This window comes from Pristis pectinata, chromosome 19, assembly GCF_009764475.1.
Source record: "Pristis pectinata isolate sPriPec2 chromosome 19, sPriPec2.1.pri, whole genome shotgun sequence".
In the NCBI taxonomy this organism is placed as follows: Eukaryota; Metazoa; Chordata; class Chondrichthyes; order Rhinopristiformes; family Pristidae; genus Pristis; species Pristis pectinata.
The window spans coordinates 30,256,821-30,278,498 of record NC_067423.1 but is presented as its reverse complement, the minus strand read 5'-3'; the positions used below and the strand labels follow the sequence as shown (position 1 = coordinate 30,278,498).

At 41.6% G+C, this 21,678-nt stretch overlaps 1 protein-coding gene across 4 annotated transcripts in view; it reads left to right on the top strand.

Moving 5' to 3' along the window:
* The window catches only part of apaf1 (apoptotic peptidase activating factor 1), a 179,356-nt gene that overhangs the window by 108,726 nt on the left and 48,952 nt on the right, over positions 1-21,678 (top strand). For 2 of the 4 annotated variants that reach the window (XM_052033698.1, XM_052033697.1), the window contains 3 exons: positions 1,996-2,103; positions 4,706-4,831; positions 14,515-14,634. In XM_052033698.1, coding sequence (XP_051889658.1) covers positions 1,996-2,103; positions 4,706-4,831; positions 14,515-14,634 — 354 coding nt within the window. The remainder of the gene's footprint in view (positions 1-1,995; positions 2,104-4,705; positions 4,832-14,514; positions 14,635-21,678) is intronic. The other 2 variants (XM_052033700.1, XM_052033699.1) reach the window with 1 other exon arrangement.

Genomic DNA, 21,678 nt, shown 5'->3' with positions numbered 1-21,678 from the left:
AGTAATCATAGGTAGAGTGAGAGAGAATGGGACAGAGAATCTAATAGTAATGGTGCATTAGTTAATGTCAATTCAAAGATTAATGGTTGAAATGTTAAAATTAAAAATATATCACAATGATTAAAGCATTTATAATAACAGAGGAAGATTAATGACAGATACAGATGAATGGTCTTGACCTAATATTTTTTGGGTGATTGCCTGATGACCAAGGTAGGGAATTAAATATTCCAGGGTTCTTGACATCTCAAAGGTACAGACAAGATGTAGGAAGGCTGGCACTGATAATACAGAATGTTTTAAGGACAGCACAAAGGAATGATCTTGGCCCAGAATCATAGCATCAGTGTGGATAGAAATAAGTGGAAGATAAGATCCCCTTATAACAGCACACAACTGCAAAGGGAGTTAAGAAATTTAAAAAAAACAACAAAACAATTTTGGAAATTTAATTTCTGTATACACTGAGCAAATCAAATTGGCTAAAATACTTTTCAGGTCAAATTCCTCTCGTCCAATTCAGATTGTTTTCTTGAACAGTGTCTGGTAGAAGCAAATGGACAGCAGGCTATTTTGTGTAATAAAACAAGGTGAATCTCATTAAGAGATACTTTAAGGAAAAGTGATTGCAATATGATAGCATTTTATTAGCACCATAAGAGATTGGGATCAGTTGGAAACTTGTCAAATGAGTAGTGCATGGGCCAAGGTAGATTGGGAAATTAGATAACAAAAAAAGTTCACCAGTTCATAAAAGTTAGGAAGCATTTGGGGAAAACATTCAGAATTCTTGATAAATGTATATTCTTTTGATTTTAAAAACTCCACAAAATATTGATCCATGGCTAATTGAGGTTAAAGAAAGTACTAAAAGAAGAATCTTAGACTTGTCCAGACTGTTGGACAACAGAAGTCTTTGACAGCACTTCCTAAATTTATCCTCTGAGGTGGTAGAAGTCATAAGGGCAGCGTGCAATGAAACACATAACTTCCAAGTTGCATACACGGTGTTGATTTTGAATTAGTACCACCATCTCTTTACTATTGCTAGGTCAAAACTCTCTACCTTAACATCCCCTTCTCCACATCATCCACACATATAAAAGTAAACAGTTCACTATAACCTTCTTGAAGGTAATGAGGGATGGAAATGAATGCTGGGTTTGCCGTGAATGCCCTCATCCCATAAATGAATTCAGCATTTTCCTTCTCGTGATGGTTATTCTGAAGCAAATGGCCATTCTTAATTATATAATCCAGCACTGTTAGGAGAGTAATATATTAGCATTGATGAGATTTATAACAAGTACTCTATCTCAGATGGTGGAATTAAAAATTTTCCTTCTCAGCGCAGAAAAAAATAGTGCCATTGATATATGGTGAATATTCTATTAGTCAGTTTCTTAAATAAGCAGTAAAATAAAAAAAGCATAATATAACTTGATTAATTGCAGCTAATGTTTATAACTTAAAACCTTATGTGAATCTTTGTAATATGATTAGTATTTCCACTTATGAACTTTGTCTTGACCTCCATTGTTTAACGTAAATGTTATATTCAAAAAAAAGGCTAGAAGATTTGAGTTACTTAGCAATTAAAAATGTTTTTAAAAGCTGCATAAATTTTTATTTATTCAATCAGACAACATAAATTCATATGTAATTCATTTATTAGCATTGACAGCAAATTGGTGAGAACGTGTGTGTGGATGAGAGTGCATACAGGAACAACAGCATGCTACCAGGAATCAGAAGCATCTGGGACATCAAAAAGGATCAAACAAAGGGAATAATGAGCTAGTGCCACTCATAAAACAGGCAGAATTAATTCTGGCATAGAAATGATCCCTTTGTATGAGATTGAGGATGATCAGAATGCAAAAATGTTCAATAGCTAAGCTTTGTGTATGTTTATTTTTGCATGCACATTGATGCTTAATGTTGAGTTTTTTTGCTAATGGTTTCAATGTTTTTTTCCTGTTGTTGATGTTGTAGGTAGGCGTGAAGTCGGCCAAGTTCGTCCTACAGAACATTGGGTGGACGAGGCAACAATTCCAGAAGAGCCTGTTGATAGCTATAGGGCTAGAAAAAGGCATAGTAAAGGTGCAGGTCTAATTTAACCATCTAAGAATTATATTAACTATGGATTTCTGCTAAAAGCATCCCCATTGGTGTAGCTACTGAATGTTGCTGAGAAAGATAGTTCAGTGGTTTGGGTTAACTTGAAGTTCAAATATTCTTGCATTTAAGTGAAGCTGCTCTGCACAGTTCAGCCAATTAAATAGGTTCAGTCCCAACAAGAATAAGGGAGGATTAATTTCAGAAAATATTGATTAGGAAATTGAGCAGTTTTTTTGAGAAATTTCTCACTGGCGTAATTTTTAAATGTATAAGTAGATTTTTTGGGGCTCTGAAGTGCAAAAGCAGCAGTAAATAATATTAAATATTTAGGGTAATAAAGAAGTTGTTTTCCCCTTGGAATGCAAGGGAATTGCTTTTGAATGTTTTTGAGAAAAAAATTCCTTTAAGATTCTTTGAGGTCTTCCTTGTTAACTGTTTTAGGAGGGAAAATTCATTTCTGTATTAATATATCATTTATTAATATTAATTTCAAGTAAGCATATGAAGGAATCCAGCATGTGTCAGTTTTTTTGGTATCATTTATGAGCACAGATGATTATCCATAAAAGATCTCCTCCAAGGAATGAGTGTAAATAAAATAATGAATGGTGATGTGAGGAAAGCAGTTGATAGTGATGAGAGACATGGAGAATAACTCCTTAATTAACAAAGCAGATTTTGACCTTTCAGAAATAGAATTCTTGCTGTAACATCAGTATAGCTATCCATTCAGTGACTAGTATTACGTTTCATTACTTTGTTCCCAAAGATGAATCATTGTCTTTTGTTACTCATTTATTTATAATGAACATGACAAATGCAAACAGCAATAAAATGGGCATTATGTCTTGGTATGATTTAAAATGATCCAATTACCCTTCTGCCAAAATAGAGTTCTGCAATGCCTTGTTTCCTAAAATTGTATTGATTGTATAAGAAACATACCCTTTCATTCCCTTGCAGAAATTTTATTTTGTTTCTGCCGTTATCTAAAAATAATTACTGTAATCTTACAAATTTTGTAGTCTGTATTTAACTATTTTCCATTAAGTAAAGAATGAATACTGGGGCAGGTCATGATGACCACATTCCACAACCATGCTAATTTTTTTCACCTGTGTGGCTCCCAACAAGCTGCTGATGCCACCGAAGCAGTCCCTCCACAAGGTATGGTGAGCAGAAGCTGGACCAGAGACAGTATAACCAGAGACCCTGTCCATGGGTCACCCTTTCTGATGACTGTTGCTGTCAGAATGTTTTCTTATTGTTTTCAAATGTCTCGGATGTTCAAAGACATTTAGAAGGAGTTTTTACAAATGTTCAATACTTTTGACAAAGAATATAGAGTTTCTTAAAAATGCATGAAATTGCTGTTAATTAATTTAAAGCCTAAGTATATAATGAAATAATGGATAAGCATAAACTTACCTGACATTAAATGAAGGTCAGCAACCCCATTTAAATGACTGCGGCTGCTAAAGGGCCATATGCAAAATATATCAGCATCCACAGCTCGAGATAACTCAACACCCCAAACTCAGTGGTGTCTAGATTGTGTTGCCATTTGCACTGTAGCTAGCCAATGATTCATACCAGCACTTCCAAACAGGCTTCAACACATTCCTGGCCCAATATGTCTCATCTTCAATGATCTGTGTTGCATATTGTTAGCTAACTGTATCACCCAGTTGTGAAGCGTCATTGTAGAATTTCAGAGGAAGGGAGAGAATAGTTAAGAGCAAACAGCAGTTTAGAGTGGGGAGAATTGAGGTTCTGGGTTATGATTTATGTCTGAAGGAGACTCTCCAAATGATGTGTGCTAAGGTCATGGAAATCTTCAAGGACGAGTATCCTGAAATAGATTTTATTCAGCGAAGTGGATTAGTGGAGTCTGGCCAGTATGAAGTTGATGAGAATGCTAGAATTTGTGTAGTAATCTGACAGCATCCTAGATTAGTAGAAGGTTATGAAGAACACTGTAACTAGGTGAGATGTGGATGCCACAGGAGATGGAAACAACTTTGAAATTAGTCACATTAGTATTCTCAAAGATAGAACAGTGACAGGGATTGATAAAACAATGAAATGTTGCAAAGGAAACATTGGTGAAATTGTTCAGACAACAGTTATATTAATTGCAATGTTGGGATATAATTTTCTCTATTAATATTCAGAAATTTAAATGTTTATTTCTAAACTGTATCTTGTAGCAACTCTGCTGTAAAGACTAATAACTATGCAGAACAAGTAGAGCACTTCTTATTTTCTGTGTTTGAGGATTATGTCACCTGAGTTCTTTTAAAAGTCAGTGCAGAACTGATAAATTAGAAAATTGGAAAATTAAAATAGAAAGCAGGCAGGCTCTCAGCAACACTTTGGCAAATTTTGCTTGCTGAAATTAAGAAAAACAATAAACTAACATTTAATTCAAATAATGGCTTTCATAATATATCATTTAACCAACAATAGTGAAAAGCTCTGCACTTTTATCTTCCACTTAAGTCATAGTTTTTTTTTGCAAAGCCTTCTCTCCTCACTCCTTCGATGACTTAAAATGATGTGTTTGTTTTTCCTTTCCATTAAGGTTCTGGAACTTCCCAGTGGTAAAATTGTCAGGACATTAACAGGCCACACGAAAAGCGTTCAACTATGTCAGTTTGCATATGATGAGCAAGTGCTCATTTCTAGCTCTGATGATGCTACGATAAGGGTAAGGTTTATCTTGGAAATCTTTTCTACATCTGTAACAAAGCTGAAAAGCCATTCTCTTTCCCACCTGTGTACAACTACTTAGTCTGACAGTGGAAAATGAAACATTGAAGCATTTCTTCATATTGAGTGATCAGTACTTGAAATAGTATTCTGGAAAATGTAGTGAAAGCAAAGCTTTAGGATAATTTAGGAGGCAGTCAGATTCTGTGTTTGGTGATTTATGGGATAAGCTAGATAAATCACACAATCTTCATTAGTGCTCTTGAAAATAGTGAATTAGAATTTTAGTTTTAAATATCACAAGATGCATGTAAGTGTCTTGCAATCATTGTGCCAGGAATTTGTACAACAGGACTTTATGCAATGTGAGCATCACCAGCAAAGCCAACTTCATTGCCCTAACTACGTTGCCCTTGAAAAAGCGATGGTGAGCTGCTGCTTTGAGCCACTGCTGTCCTCCTAGTGAGCAGACAACCACGGTGCTGTTGTATAAGAAATTCCAGGATTTAGATCCAGTGTCATTCAAGTTTCCTGGGTGGAATTGAGATACTTGAGCAACAATGGAGCTTCATCCATCAAGCAAGTGGGGAGCATTCCATCATTTTCCTGATTTGCACCTTCTGGATTGTAGGAGGACTTTGGAGAGTTAGAGGATGACTATTCACCAGTCTGATTAAACTCTGATGTTGATACTTCTGTGCCATGAATGTTACTTGCTACTTATCAGTCTTTGCCTGAATTTTGCTTGGAACTTGCTGCATGCAGGTAGAAGCTGCTTCTTATCTGAAGAGTTACAAGTGGAATTGAACAACTTAAAATCTTCAGAAAAAATAAGCACTTCTGCCCTTTTGATGGAAGGTAGATTATTACTGAAGCAGTTGATTATTGTTGGGCCCTGGTCACTGCCCTGAACAACTCATTCACCAATCTTCTGAGGCTGACATGAACCATCTTCCTTCGTGTGCAGTTGGAATCCAGCTGGTGGATAATGTCTTCCTTGATTCCCAGTTTTTCAAAGATCCCTTCATACCACATTTGGTTGTGCACTGCCATGAAGTCTGGAGCAGTCACTCTCACGTCACCTCTGGAATTCAGCTCTTTGGTCCAGGTTTAGTTCAAGCCTGTGATAAGATCTTGAGTTGAGTGGCCTCGACGAAGCCCAAATCTGAGCATTTGTGAACAGATTATTGTTGATCAGTGCAGTTGGAAATAATAGTTGGCTCTAGCATCCATCACTTTGCTGCTTTACAGCTTTGTTGCAGCTGTGGATTGAATTTGATCTGTGGAAGCCAGTGCAGACCTGCATTCTGAAACAGATGTGTGATATATGTAGTAAATTCATCACGATAGATCAAATAATAAATAACGCAATAATGTTCTTTTATGGTACTAAATGTTATGATGACACCTGGTGCTGGTTTTGATCTTGCCCTCAAACACAAAAAAATGAAGCATTGACGTCATGAATTACGGATTTAAGTGGTAGACCTTTGGTCAGTCTTCGCTTCCTTGTCTTTGATGAGTGTGATTTTAACTGTTTGAGTGTTTAGAATGCTTTGTTTTCTTGTCAATGTGTGTCATTGTGCAGAATTTTGCAGCTTGATTTAGACCATCTTCTGACTGACATCACTTGATGAGGAAGAGAATAGGTAAAGAAAAAGATTACTTCATGCAAAGTAGAACATCTGTCTGAATTTGGATTCATATCCAGACCAGTAAAAAAAAACATTGTGTTCCTGAATTGGAGGAAACCATCTCATGCAGGGACATGTATTAACTTTTTTTTAAAAGTAAAAGCATAGGAAAGATTCTTGGATCATTCTGGAGAATGTTGGAAAATTATAGTTTGAATTTGAATTTTCATAAAGCATATACTTTTATATACTGCAGGGTCTCTGAGCATTAAACATAAAGGTGCATACAGTATAACTATTTTAATGTTGCTGTTTCAAATTTTGAAATTCATGAATTGGAAAGAAAATCTGCCTCCTGTTACAGAACTGAAGTGGAGACTCCGTCCTAATCAATGACAATATTTCCTACACCTCATTAGTATATTAATTACTGCCCATCCCCACCCCCCTCCCAAGTTCCAGTATCACCATTCCATACCAGTGTAAGCTGGGCCACTGGTGCATTTACGTATATGTCAGATCAGCTTTTGCTTTAATCACATACACTTTCTAACAGATAGATTGATATTGCAGCTAGAAATGATGAAATAGTTTAGTTGTTCATTCAGTGACATTTTAGGGTCAGCTTGATCATACGTGATCTGGCCCTCTATCCCCACCTTTATTCTCAAACTCACCTGCACTGTTCACCTAAATGTCTGCACCTCTGTAGTGCCAAATGATCCTGGGGACTGGTTGACATGGTTATCCCGTGAAATGGAGCAAGCTACGAGTGGCAAATGGGTCACAGATGACGGATCCTGAGGCCCTGTCCCCTGAATGTTCTGATAGAATTTTGTCAGGCGTTTAAACTGCTCTAAGTGATAATGTAATCAGATATTTAAGAAGAATTCAAATAAATATAAATAACAAAATAAATAAAAATTATTAAAAAGAATCACAAATGAATTTACTTAGTGGTTTAAAGTACTAAAATTTAATTTAAAGCATAAAGTAGGGTGAAAAATAATAAATAAACCACTTAATTGCCCTTATCTTCTTCATCAATGTTAACAACTTCATTCAAAGCCAGCCTTCTCTGGATGTGTGGTACACCCCGCCCTTCAACTCAATACATTTGTACTCTGCCCCTGTACTCAGTGTTGGGTCCAGTATCAAATGAAAATGTCAGGTGCACTGGTTTCTCACTGCGCTCATCTCTGGTTTCCATGTTACAATGCACGATTGATTGTGACTTACAAAAGTGATGTCCACCACTACTCATGTGATTATGTATCAGTCCAGTTTAGCAATTTACCTATTGGCTGGTTATGTTTTTGAAATGATAGAAACACAGTTCCTGCCCTTTTGACTAAAATTCTGTATATAGATTGTGAAACAATGGTGCAAGCTATGTGGGAAGTGAGACAATGGATCCTGGGAGGTTAACAGGTTGGCTGTTAATATTTTGTAAGTATTACCTTATTCCTGGAGGCGTTGTTCCAGAGCTATTATCACAGTGTAATGAATCAGCTGAGAAAGTACAGCTAGAGGTTTGAAAAGATCTTGAGGTTTCTTTCATAAAAACACAGAGACAAGAACATATAGTTTGATGAAAATTACATCTCTACACAGGAGAAACACAGGGCAACTGTAATTTGCAATCTGTATTTGGTGCCCAATCTGAACTCTTCCATGCCCTTGAAGAGACAGAATCTCTTGGATTTTGCCTCAGTTGGATTCAATCCAGTCCTGAGCCCGCAATAACTGTAACAGACTTTTCCACAGGCAAATGCATGAAATTTCTTCATAGTGTCGGGAAGAATTGGGCCTTCCTCTTCTGTGTAAGATAAATTCACCAATTGTGTGCTTCCAGAGCGGAGGTATTTTCAAATGGCACCTCTCAGGGAGTCAGCCCAGTATTGCATCTTCATCTTTACCCTTACTCCTTTGAAGTGCAATCATCAACAAACAAACTGGGCTTGGTGCAGGTATCCTTTTATACTAATGAGAGCTTTTCTTTCTAAATTTGTATCCTTTTACAATATAATTGTGGGTTGACTAAATAAAATTCCTACTGTGAAAGCATACCTGAAGATTTGGAAGAATTAACAAAGCAAGAACCTTGTGTAATGTTTTTAACAATATAAGTTGATTGTCTCCAGCAGTTACAGTTTGCTACTCATTTTCTGCATTGCTGGGGCATTTTTGTGCCACTTGCAAGATGGATTTTAAATTGTTATGCTGCAGTTGAATCTGGTTTATAGGTGAAATACTACCCAATGTATGTTAATGACTGACAAGCCTTTTGGCAGTAATTCTGACATCTTAATTCTTTTGGTGTGTGTGAATTATTTTGTCAGTGTAGTCATCCTTGGAACCATTGGATTCTTGCACTCTCCTGTCTTACAGGTAACACCAAAATTCTAGTAGGAATTGACCTCCATGCATCAAATTTTATAACAGACAGCATCTTGCCTCATTTGAGCAGCAGATGCTTTTGCACTGAATATGAGATATGTTCCTGTCACAATGGCTATTATAGACTGTTCAAAGAATTGAATTATGTGGATGATCTTCTCTCGCTCCTTTCTCTGAAGCAGAGTAGTTTGTAACAGACCAGACTCTGATAAATGGGCGTTGCATCTTTTGGTATCATTGTTTTATCACTGGAAGTAATTTGCACATTATGTATGTGTATAGATTATTTCCAGTGAAGTTGAAGGTTAATAGCAAGCTTCTTACAATACAGTTGGGCATTGTAGCTGACAGGTGAGTTATATGCTGGAATCTCTATGACCAATACTTTGATATATAGTGTTATGGTCTCATACTCCACATTTACAAGTGTATTCAGAAGCACCCAGCTACAATCTAGGGAAAGTAGAGAGCAGAGTGGAATATCAGAGGATAAGTATCGAACTCCCCATGGTTACCAACATTCGCCTAGATTGACCTAGTTTGGTTGGTGACGATTGGCTGAAAGATTCAGTGGAAGGAAGTCTTCTGTGCCTGGACATTAGCAGATCAAATCTGATCGGTAGATACCTCAATGTTTTTCAAGATTCACTCTGGAGAATAAATGACTTTAAAAACCATGTCAGGATCTAAAGCTGAGTTGGCTGGTGCAAAGTTTTTTTTTAAAAAAAGTAGATCTTTCACATCCTTTTGCCCAACTGAGAGCCATAATTTTGACATTAAATAACAAAAGGATTTGTATAGGTATACAAATCTGCTTTTTGGAGTTAAGTCAGCTCCCAAGATACTTCAGACCACGGTGGATCAGATGTTACAGGGATTTGACAGATGCCTGCAATCAAAACCTCCTTGTAATTGTAACTGCCATGATTCTGGAGCAAATCCTGCAGATATTTTACAAACACAATGTGTGACATAGAATGGTTTTCTTTAGGTCTCAAGGTGGATAAGTAGGGTATGCAGCCAATTGAGGAGAAAACGACGGCTATCATTGAAGGCAAATACTTTTTCAAGTATTTCAGAATTATGTTCCTCTTTAGGCATGCTGCATGATGTGGTACTGTGCAGACTTCCTGCCCGATTTGGCTATGGCACTGCACCTCCTTCAACATCACTTAAGGACAATGAATGGATGTGGACCAAGGACCAGCAGAAGGCCTTTGAGGATTGCAAGAAATTTCTCAGCTTGAACACAGTGACTTCAATGGAGCACTCAAGTTGGAGTAGAGTGTTGCAAAGTGTGGAATTGGTTTGGTGACTAGTCGTATAATGGATGATGGGACAGTAAGACCCATTACTCACACCTTGAGAACACTGAATACAAACAAAAAATATGTCTGGATTGATAAAGGGGCTCTGGCAATAATCTCTGAAATCAGCAAATTCTGCAAGTTGCTGCTGGACAGAGCATTAGTCTCAGTCATAGATCACAAGCGAATTTTGCCCTTTTAGGGTGGAAATCAGCTGCATTAGAGAGATTAGGGATTCATAATTGGCACAATGGTAGAAAGCCATGGTTGAAGGTTGTTTCTCAGACTGGAGGCTTGTGACTAGCGGTGTGCCACAGGGGTTGGTACTGGGACGTTTATTGTTCTTTATATAAACAATTTGGATGAGAATGTACAAGTCATGATTAGTAAGTTTGTGGATGACATGAAAATAGGTGGTGTCATAGACAGTGAAGAAGATTATCAAAAAATACGGGGGGGATCTTATTCAGCTAGGGAAGTGAGCTGAAGATTGGCAAATGGCTTTCAATTTGGAGAAGTGCGAAGTGTTGTATTTTGGGTAGTCAAACCAGGGTAGGACTTGTGCAGTGAATGGTCGGGTCCTGAGGAATGTTATGGAACAGAAGGACCTTGGAGTACATATACATAATTCACTGAAAGCGATGTCACAGGTAGACATGGTGGTGGTGGAGAAGGCATTTGGCATGCTGGCCTTCATCAGTCAGGGCGTTGAGTATAGATAGGAGTTGGGACATCATGTTGCAGTTGCACAAGACGTTCATGAGACCACACTTGGAGCATTGTGTACAGTTTTGATTGCCCTGTAATAGGAAAGAAATCATTAAACTGGAAAGATTGCAGAGAAAACTTATGAGAATGTTCAGAATCGGGTTTATCATCACTGACGTATGTCGTGAAATTTGTTGTTTTGTGACAGCAGTACAGTGCAAGACATAAAAATTACTATAAGTTACAAAAATAAATAAGTAGTGCAAGAGAGGAATCACAAGGTTCGTGGGTTCATGGGCTATTCAGAAATCTAATGCATGGAGGGGAAGAAATTGTTCCTGAAATGTTGAGTGTGGGTCTCCCTGATGGTAGTAACGTGAAGAGGGCATGTCCCGGCTGGTGATAGTCCTTAATGATGGATGGCACCGCCTCTTGAAGATGTCCTCAGTGGTGGGGAGGATTGTGCCCGTGATGGAGCTGGCTGAGTCTACAGCGCTCTGCAGCCTCTTTCGATCCTGCGCATTGGAGCCGTCATACCAGGCAGTGATGCAACCAGTCAGAATGCTCACCACCGTACATCTATAGAAATTTTGGAAGAGTCTTTGGTGACATAGCTAATCTCCTCAAACCCCGAATGAAGTAGAACCACTTCTTTGTGATTGCATCATTGTGTTGGGCCCAAGATAGATCCTCTGAGATGATGACGCCCAGGAACTTGAAGCTGCTCACCTTCTCCACAGCTGACCCCACAGTGTTCTCCCGTCTTCCCCTTCCTGAAGTCCCCAATCAATTCCTTGACCTTGCTGATGTTGAGTGCGAGGCTGTTGTGACACCACTCAACCAGCTGATCTATCTCACTCCTGTACACCTCCTCATCGCCATCTGAGATTCTTTCAACAACAGTGGTGGTGTCATCGGTGAATTTATAGATAGCGTTTGAGCATTGCCAGGACTCGAGGGCCTGAATTATATGGAGAGGTTGGGCAGGCTAGTATTTTATTTCTTGGAATGTAGGAGATTGAGGGATAACCTTACAGAGTTGTATAAAATCATGAAGGATATAGATGGGGCAAACACACATAGTCTTTCTCCCAAGGGAGTGGAACTAAAATCTAGGGGGCATTAGTTTAAGGTGAGAGGTGAAAGATTTAAAAGGGACCTGAGGGGCGACTTCTTCATGCAGAGGGTGGTGCGCATATGGAATGAGCTGCCAGAGGAAATTTAACATTTAAAAGACATTTGGATAAGTACATGGATAAGAGGGGTTCAGACGGATATGGGCCAAATGCAGGCAAATGGTACTAGCTTGTGGGCACTATCAGTGGCATGGACGAGTTGGGCCAGAGGGCCTGTTTGCATGCTGTATTACTCTGACTCTATGACTCAGCCATGTCAGATCACCATCAGTTTTCTTGGGTCTGGCAGAAAACACCCTTAATTTCTCCGTTGCTTAGTGAGAAGACCTCATTTCTCGTAACGTTGTAGTCCAAGTGCATTAAGCTTTATGTATTCCTCCTCCTAACAAGGAGCCCAAAACTGCACAATATTCCAAGTACGTGGAAATTAGAACAGTACAGCACAGGAACAGACCTTTCAGCCCACAATGTTGTGCCCAACTAATCAAGCTAAGATTTTATGCGAGCTTAGCATTACTCTTTGCTCTTGTATTTTATGCCTCAGGATACAGAAGCATAATTTATACTAACAGATGGAGTTCTGATTCATTCCAGAGTCCAAATGCTGTTTATTACTCTGAACTTTTTTGAATTAACATCTGGGCAAGTTCGGCCTACATCACTTCATGGTGCTGCCGATTTGGATGCCTAGCTGAGTAGCTTGGCAGTGTCAACTGTATCTCTTTTAAGCCAGCATATTTCTCTCTATATGCACTTCAGCAACAGCTGGCTTACCATGTGTGAGATTCTCCTGTGCTTGTATACACTGTGTCTAAAATGAGCAGCATACATGTGTGCCAAAAAAAAGGGGAATTGAGGCATTCAGCAGATTGTGGCCCATATGAATCTGACTGCTGACTCTGGATTATAGATCTGAGTCACAGATTTACGAAAACTAAATTTAAAATAAACCACTGCATCGTTATGAACAGTTTTTATTTGTTTCCATTGTCATTTGGTGTATATGTAGTTTACATTCCATTGCAAATTTATATTTATAACTCCAGTTTGGCTGTGGGAAACATATTGTACTTTTAATAATTTTGGACAAAACTAGTTCCAGCATCGGAAGTTAGCATGAGGCATTTGAAGATGTGTGCCAAGAAACTGAAGGTTATACTATGTACTTGCACAAATACTGGCTTAATTCCCTTCTCAAAAATGTAGAATTTGTTTTTTATTGCATTTTTAAGTGTAAACAGTCTTTATCAAAATTAATTTAAAACAATTTCACACATTGTCAATTAGTTAATCAGACATTTGAAAGTAATTATGACTTCAAAGTGTAAATCTTTTTTCATAAATGGAAATTGTTTGAATCTATTAGAGGTTAATTAAGTAGGCAAAATAGTGACACAATGGAGTATAATGTGGGAAAATCTGAGGTTATACCTTTTGGAAGAAAGAATGAAAAAGAAAATTATTGTTTAAATTGTGTGAGACTATAAAATGTGGTACACAGAGAAGCACAAGGAGTTAGCAAGCAGGTACACCGAGTAATTGTGGAAGCTAGTAGAATGTCCTTTGTTGAAAAGGGTATGAACTTTGCAAGAATGGAAATTTTGATGCAACTTTACAGGATGCTGGTGACACTGCGCCTGGTGTACTGCACGCCGTTTTGGTATCCTTATTTAAGAAATATACTTGCATTAGCAACAGTACAGTGGACTCCTCCATTATGGGGTTGTATTTATAGGAAACTGTGGGTATGTATTATAATTTTCCATAACATGAAGCCTCTCAAATTTTTGGGTAGTGATTTGTAAATTCTCTAAGGGCAAATTTTTGTTACCCAAACAGTCATAATGTGGGGGATGCCTGGGTAGAGAAGCTTCACCAGTTTTATTCCTGGGATGAAGGGATTGATATATGAAAAAGGTTGAGCAGGTTGGATCTGTGCCCTTTGGAGTAAGGAAGAATGAGAAATGATCTTATTAAAACATATAAGATTCTGTGGGGAATTGACAGGGTGGATGAGGAGCGGATCTGAGTGTATCCAGAATTAGGAGCATAATTCCAGAATAAAAGGTTGTTCATCTCAGATGGGGATAAGGAGGAATTATTTCTCTCAGAAGGTTATGAATCTTTGGAATTTTCTACCCCAGAGATCTGTGGAGGTGGATGCATTGAATATATTTAAGGGTGAGATTAACAGACACTCAGACTACAAGGGAGTTAAGGGAAGAGGGATTTTGAGGCCAAGATTGGATCGGTTATGATCTTATTGCATAGTGGTACAGGCTCGAGTGACCAATTGGCCTGATTCTTGTATTCTTAGGTTCTTGTGTTTATTGACATATTAGGAAGGAATTAATCTGCATTTATATAGCACCTCCTTTACTCTCTGGACGTCACAAGAGGACTTTTAACTGACTCAGTTGTGAACCAGATCGCAGCACAGTAAACCAGGAGATATGCTGAAAATTTCATATTATGTTTCTTATGTTTTAAACATAGGTATGGAATTGGCACACAGGGGAATGCAAAGTCCTTGAAGGACACACTGAACAAGTGAAAAACTTTAAGCTGTTGAGAGAGTCACAGCTTCTATCCTGGTCTTTTGATGGTACTATGAAGGTAAGAAAGGCATAGAACAGCTCATTTGTTATTTTGATTAGAGTTCAAAATATTAAGTCAAAATGTATTCCAATTTTTGTTTGTGCCAAATTTCAAAAAAAGTCATATATGGAGAAATAATTTGAATTACTGTATAATTTTGATTATATTTGAAACTAACATCATAATTGTGTGGAAATTTGAATTTGGTTTGTTGCCATTGTATTGAAAAGTTAGATGCAGCATGTCCAAATGTATCTTTAAAACTTGTTTGTTGTGAAAGTAGGACCTAATAATGTTCCAAAAGAGAACCTCTTGTTATATAGTGTTACTTTGTTTTGTTGCCTGTCTGTGTGCATGCCATTATGTCAGATTTTGGGAAGCGTTTTCCTTTGGGCCCAGGCCCATTGGAAGCTGCCAAATTAATTTCATGCAACATTGGTGCAGTCAGCAGAGCAACACAGCGAGGGAAGACTTAACCTGTCATTTTTGGCTCAACTCAAACTCCCAGAATTCAAGTGGTAAGGTGCCTGACAAGTTAGATTTGAAGCAAAGCCAGGAGTGAAAAATCAGTAGATAAGGAGGAGCACTTTCGAATCCATGGTGGATATTTGAAGGAAACAAATGTGAGGTGAATATGTTGTGTGCACTGAAGTCAAACATGTTCCAGCTAAACTGGAATGCTACAGATACAAAAACAGAAAATGGTGGAAAAATCGGCAGGTGGGGCAATATCTGTGGAAAGAGAAACAGTCGAAGTTTCAGTTATGTGACCTTTGTCGGAACATTCTGATGAATGGTCACAGATCCAAAATGTTGAGTCCTAAAGAAGGGTCCTGACCTGAAACGTTGACCACCTGCTTTTCTCCACGGGTGCTGCCTGGCCTGCTGAGTTCCTCCAGCATCATCCTGTTTTTCATCTGGATTCCAGCATCTGCTGTCCTTTGTTCTCCAAGATGTTGACTGTTCCTTTTTCCACAAATGTTCCCTGATCTGAGTTTTTCCAGCATTTGAGGTTTTTGTTTCAGATTTCAAGCATTTGCAGCTTCTTTGATTTTCATTTATTGAATGCTACAGGGTTATTTAGTGAAAACTTGAATTTAGGGACCATTGTTTTATTTTTGAAGAGTGCAATCTGAGTTTTATGAAACTCTGCAAGGGCAAGTAGTAAAATCTTAGCTCTTTTGTTGAATACAACCATGAATGTCACCCTGATTTGGATGTAAAAGTGACACATATCAGATGTGAAACATGCACTTTTTTCCAGATGTGTCTCATTATTTCTTTTATGAGGACAATCAGATTTAACTGTGAAAAGCAAGTTCAGGGCTGATGCCAGCAATTTGGGCTAGCTTTACGATATGTTGTGGCCCTCTGTCGCTCTTGAGCGTGTCTTGTTCTCAGGCACCTCGTGTGATGCCTCCTTTACGCTGTTGGGCTCTGTGTCACTGAAGGTTTTGCCGAGGGCACCGGGGAACTTCAGGCCAGCAATATCAGTCAGTTTGGATAAGGCAGGCTTGTGGAGATGAGGACATAAGAAACTACAGAATCTAACTCCTGCCGTGTTTTACTATTTCCCCTGACCTGCCCCTCTCCAATGCTGAGCAGTTAATCCTCAGCAGAGGTTTCACCTTTGTGCCCCTAACTTGCACCTTGAGTTCCAGGATGGACACTATGTTGACCTCTTCTTCCTCCGCCTCATGCCTATTACTTCGGCAAAGAATCCTGACTCACCACCGACAACTGCTTCTCCTATTTCATGCACTCCCTTTCCACTTGGACGCTGCTTTCTGGCCTTTTACCTTCTCTTGATCTTTTCAGTTCCAGCTGCTGACACGACGTTGACCACCTTGACTTGTCCATTCCCCTCACCAGCCCAAATCTCAAACCCTCCAAACGTGCAGCACTCTGCTTGCTTCAGACCAGTCCTAACCTTGTCATCAAATCCGCTGAGAAGAGTGGTGCCATTGTAGTCAGGTACACTGATCTCTAGTTTGCAGAGGCCAGACGCCAGCTTTCTGACACCTCCTCATACCATCCTCTGGATCGTGACCCTACTAACCCACACCAGGCCACCATCTCACTGACCATTACAGATCTCGTCACTTCAGGAGATCTCCCCTCTGCAACCTCCATCTAATGCCCCAAACCCATACTGCCTGCTTCTATCTCTTACTTGATCCATAAACAGGACTGCCCTGGTAAGCCCATTTTTTTATGCCTCCTCTTGCCCCACTGAATTCATTTCTTCATACATGGACTCCATCCTGTCTCCCCTTGTCCAGTCCCTCCCCATTTACATCCAGAACACCTCTACTCACCCAGCATGGAGGTCTTGGGACCGTCCATTTCTTTCTTGAACAAAGACCAAACAAGTTCCCCTCCAATATCACTTTGTTTGGCAGAACTTCTTGTCCTCAACAGCAACTATTCCGGCTCCTCCCACTTTCTACAGAACAAAGGAGTAACAATGGGCACTTGCTTGGGCCCTGGCTACTCCTACCTTTTGTTGGCCACGTGGAAAATTCCTTGTTCCAAGCCTATTCCAGCACACCAAACACTGCTGCAACCCCCCAACCCCCAACCACCCTTTTTTCTCCGTTTCATAGATGACTACATCAGCGTTGCCTCCTGCACTTGTAATCCTCGTGACGATGCCATCCCTTTTTCTCAAGTTCTCCATCTCTACCGCATCTGTTTTCAAGATGAGGCTTTATGCTCTAGAGTTTCTAAAATGTCCTTTCTTCTTCCAGAAGCGTAGCTCCCCTCTGCTGTAGTTGATGAAGCCCTCCTGTGGACTTCCTCCATTTCCCACATGTCTACCCTGACTCCCCTCCCTCCCCAGTAGAGTTCTCTTGGCCCTTACCTATTACCCCATCAGCTTGTACATCCAATACACCATCCTCCACTATTTCTGCCAGCTCCAACATGATCCAACCACCAGTCACATCTTCTCCTCTACTCCCCCTTCTTTGTAATGCCCCCTGGCATGCTCATCCCTCTCCTCCCACCCCATCCCCTTAACACACTGCTAGGTACTAGCAATCTTTCCTGTTCCCTCTCAGTCCTCATGCAGTCTTGACCCAAACATCGATTTACACCTTTTGCCTCCACAGATGCTACTTGTCCTAGTGTTCTGTTTTTCAAGTTTCTGGGTATTGGGAAGTTGGAGGGGAAAGAGGATTTGGCATTCAGGTAAATTCTGTGCCATATTTTCAGTAAATTCTGTGCCGTATTTTCCAACCCACCAAGTTTGCCTTAAGCAACAGTATTTTTGTGTTTCTGTTTTTTGTTGCTTTCCTCCATAAGTGTTCCATTCTCGAGATATAATCACTAAATCTAAACTACTCCCCTGTCGTGTCAAATGTAATAGGACAACTGCTGAAGATAAACTGCTCAGCAAAATGAGAAAGAAAGCAATTTTACAGCAGCTGTTGAACCTCCATCTTTTTTCTCTTCTGCTGCAGTTTCACTTTCTTTGTATCTGATTTATTGCAAGAGCCCTCAGTCATTCATAATTAATAATCCTTTATGCGGACCACCTTGATCTACAAAATACATTTCTGTGACTATCTTCCAACAATAGTATCCACTAATGCTAACAATAGCATCCATTAATTTCCTTATAATGATGTGCTGTTCAATGTTATCCAAATTTTATGTCCTCCATTTTCTTTGGTCCCTCTAAGCTCTGTACCCTAATGTTTTACTCTCCAAAGTAAATATCTTGATTTAACCTGACTTGTTGTTTTACTAATTGACACTTCTCTATTTCTGTTTCTACAAACTTGTTCATGGTATTCATATGAATGTGTGGACAATGCAGCAATTTAAATTTGATGACATTGAGAAGGAGATATATATATAACCAGGTCGGCGGTCGGGTCGCACGTCATCGGAGCGGTGAGGCCCAAGATGGCAGTGGGCCTTCGTCTTCCCCGAGCGACAGGGAGAACCCGCGCGCGGGAAAGATTTGATGACGTAGCATATACGTCATTGCCGTTTTGAGTGGGCGGGAACAGGTTCTCTTAAAAGGCCCACGCAAGGCGGGAAAATAAACCAGTTCTTGTTCTGAAACCCTTCGACTAGTGTCTTGTTTTTCACATCGCGGTAGCAGCTGCTACATTGGTGACCCCGACAGTCCAAACAGATCTTGGACCCGCACAATGGACGGCGACGCCGCAGCCAACACAGTGGCACTCAAGCTGCCCACCTTTTGGACGCTTCGTCCCAGCGTCTGGTTCGACCAGGCCAAAGTACAATTCCACCTTCGGCAGATCACCTCCGACTCCACAAAGTACTACCATGTGGTCAGCTCTCTGGACCAGGAGACAGCCGCCCAGGTCGGAGACTTCATCCAGTCTCCTCCGGAGGAGGATAAGTACCCGGCTTTCAAACACCTTCTGATTCGGACCTTTGGCCTCTCCCATCGTGAGCGCGCCGCCCGCCTGCTTCATCTCGACGAGCTAGGGGACAGATCCCCATCCGCCCTAATGAATGAGATGCTGGCATTGGCCGAGGGACACAAGCCCTGCCTAATGTTCGAACAGGCCTTCCTTGAACGACTACCCGATGATATTCACCTGCTGTTAGCCAACGCCGACTTCAGCAACCCACGTGAGGTAGCTGCCCGGGCAGATGTCCTGTGGAAGGCCAAATGCGAGAGCAGTTCGTCTGTCAGCCAAATCGCCAGGCCGCGAGCCCAATGCCCGCCTCAACCAGTCCCAGCAACCGAGTGACCACACCCCAGAAACACAGACGATGACACTGGCGACCAGCTGTGTTTCTACCATCAGAGGTGGGGCGTGGAGGCCCATCGATGCCGCCCACCCTGCAAGTTTCAGGGAAACGCCAGGGCCAGCCACCGCTGATGGCTACGGTGGCTGGCCACCAGCACAGCCTCCTATTCATTCGGGACAAGCAGTCTGGGCGGCGTTTCCTCGTCGATACTGGAGCAGAGGTAAGTATTTTGCCCCCGACCGGCCGCGACACTCTTAACAGGCAACGAGGTCCTGTACTCAATGCCGCAAACGGCACAATGATACGGACTTTCAGTACCCATACACTTCAATTACGATTCGGCGGCAGCCGTTTTACCTGGACCTTTACCCTTGCCACCGTCACCCGACCACTCCTAGCAGCCGATTTCCTTCAGGCCCACAACCTATTAGTCGACCTGCAAGGGAAGTAGTTAGTTCACTCCAGCACTTTCCAGACCTACCCCCTGGGAGAAACCAGCCTACCAGCCCCGCACCTGGACTCCATTTCCCTGTCTGGCAACGAGTTCACCAAGCTCCTAGCCGAATTCCCATCAGTTTTGGCACCTCAGTTTACAAATTCTAGGCCCAAACACGGGGTGCGACACCACATCATTACCACAGGGCCACCCCTTCATGCCCGAGCACGACGACTACCTCCAGACAAGCTCTGCCTGGCAAAGGAAGAGTTCCGTCACATGGAGGAGCTGGGGATTGTTCGCAGGTCAGACAGCCCCTGGGCCTCCCCCCTGCACATGGTCCCCAAAGCCACCGGCGGGTGGAGGCCCTGCGGCGACTACCGTAGGCTGAATGACGCCACCACCCCGGACCGCTACCCCATCCCTCACATCCAGGACTTCACAGCGAACCTACATGGGGCCTGCATCTTCTCCAAAGTGGACCTCATTCGGGGATACCACCAAATCCCGGTCCATCCGTATGACGTCCCCAAAACTGCAATTATCACCCCATTCGGCCTTTTCGAGTTCCTTCGAATGCCGTTCGGCCTTAAGAACGCCGTGCAGACTTTCCAGCGTTGGATGGACGCGGTAGGCCGAGACCTGGACTTCGTGTTCATTTACTTAGATGACATACTAATCGCCAGCCGTGACCGCCAAGAACACCTTTCCCACCTCCGCCAATTGTATTCCCGTCTCCGTGATTTCGGCCTCACGATCAACCCGGCCAAGTGCCAATTCGGACTTGACTCTATCGATTTCCTCGGCCACAAAATCACCAGCGGCGGGGCAACACCCCTACCTGCCAAGGTAGACGCTATCTGCCATTTTGCCTGCCCCAACACGGTCAAAGGCCTGCAGGAATTCCTTGGGATGGTCAACTTTTACCATCGGTTCATCCCTGCAGCAGCCCGTATCATGCGCCCTTTGTTCTCGCTGATGGCTGGCAAGGTCAAGGATATCGCCTGGAACGACGAGGCTGCGGCTGCCTTCGTTAAGGCCAAGGATGCCCTGGCAGACGCCACGATGCTTGTACACCCTAGGACAGACGTCCCAACCGCCCTCACGGTGGACACATCCAACACCGTGGTTGGTGGGGTACTGGAACAACTAATCAAAGGCCGTTGGCAACCCTTGGCATTTTTCAGCAAGCACCTTAGACCACCCGAACGGAAATACAGCGCTTTTGATCGGGAACTTCTAGCGCTGTATCTGGCGGTCTGACATTTCCGGTACTTTCTAGAAGGCAGGCCTTTCACCGCTTTCACTGACCATAAGCCTTTGTCCTTCGCCTTCTCCAAAGTCTCCGATCCCTGGTCAGCTCGTCAACAGAGACATTTGTCCTACATTTCCGAATTCACAACGGATATCCAACATGTCTCCGGAAAGGACAATGTCGTTGCTGATGCACTTTCCAGACCGACCATCCACAACCTGTCCCTGGGTGTCGACTACATGGCCCTGGCTGACGCACAGCAAGCTGACGACGAGCTGCCCAGCTACAGAACCGCAGTCTCGGGCCTGCAGCTCCAAGATTTCTTGTTGGTCCAGGTTGGCAGACCCTCCTTTGCGACATCGCAACAGGTCAACCCCGTCCTATAGTTCCTGAAGCCTGCCGGAAGCGAGTTTTCGACTCGATACATGGGTTGGCACACCCGTCCATCAGATCAACTGTCCGACTTGTCGCCAGCAAGTTTGTCTGGCATGGCCTGCGCAAACAGGTCAGTGAGTGGGCCAGGAATTGTCTGCACTGCCAGACATCGAAAATCCAATGACACACCAAGGTCCCGCCACAGCAGTTCGAGCCTACCCGTAGAAGGTTCAACCACATCCATGTCGACCTCGTTGGC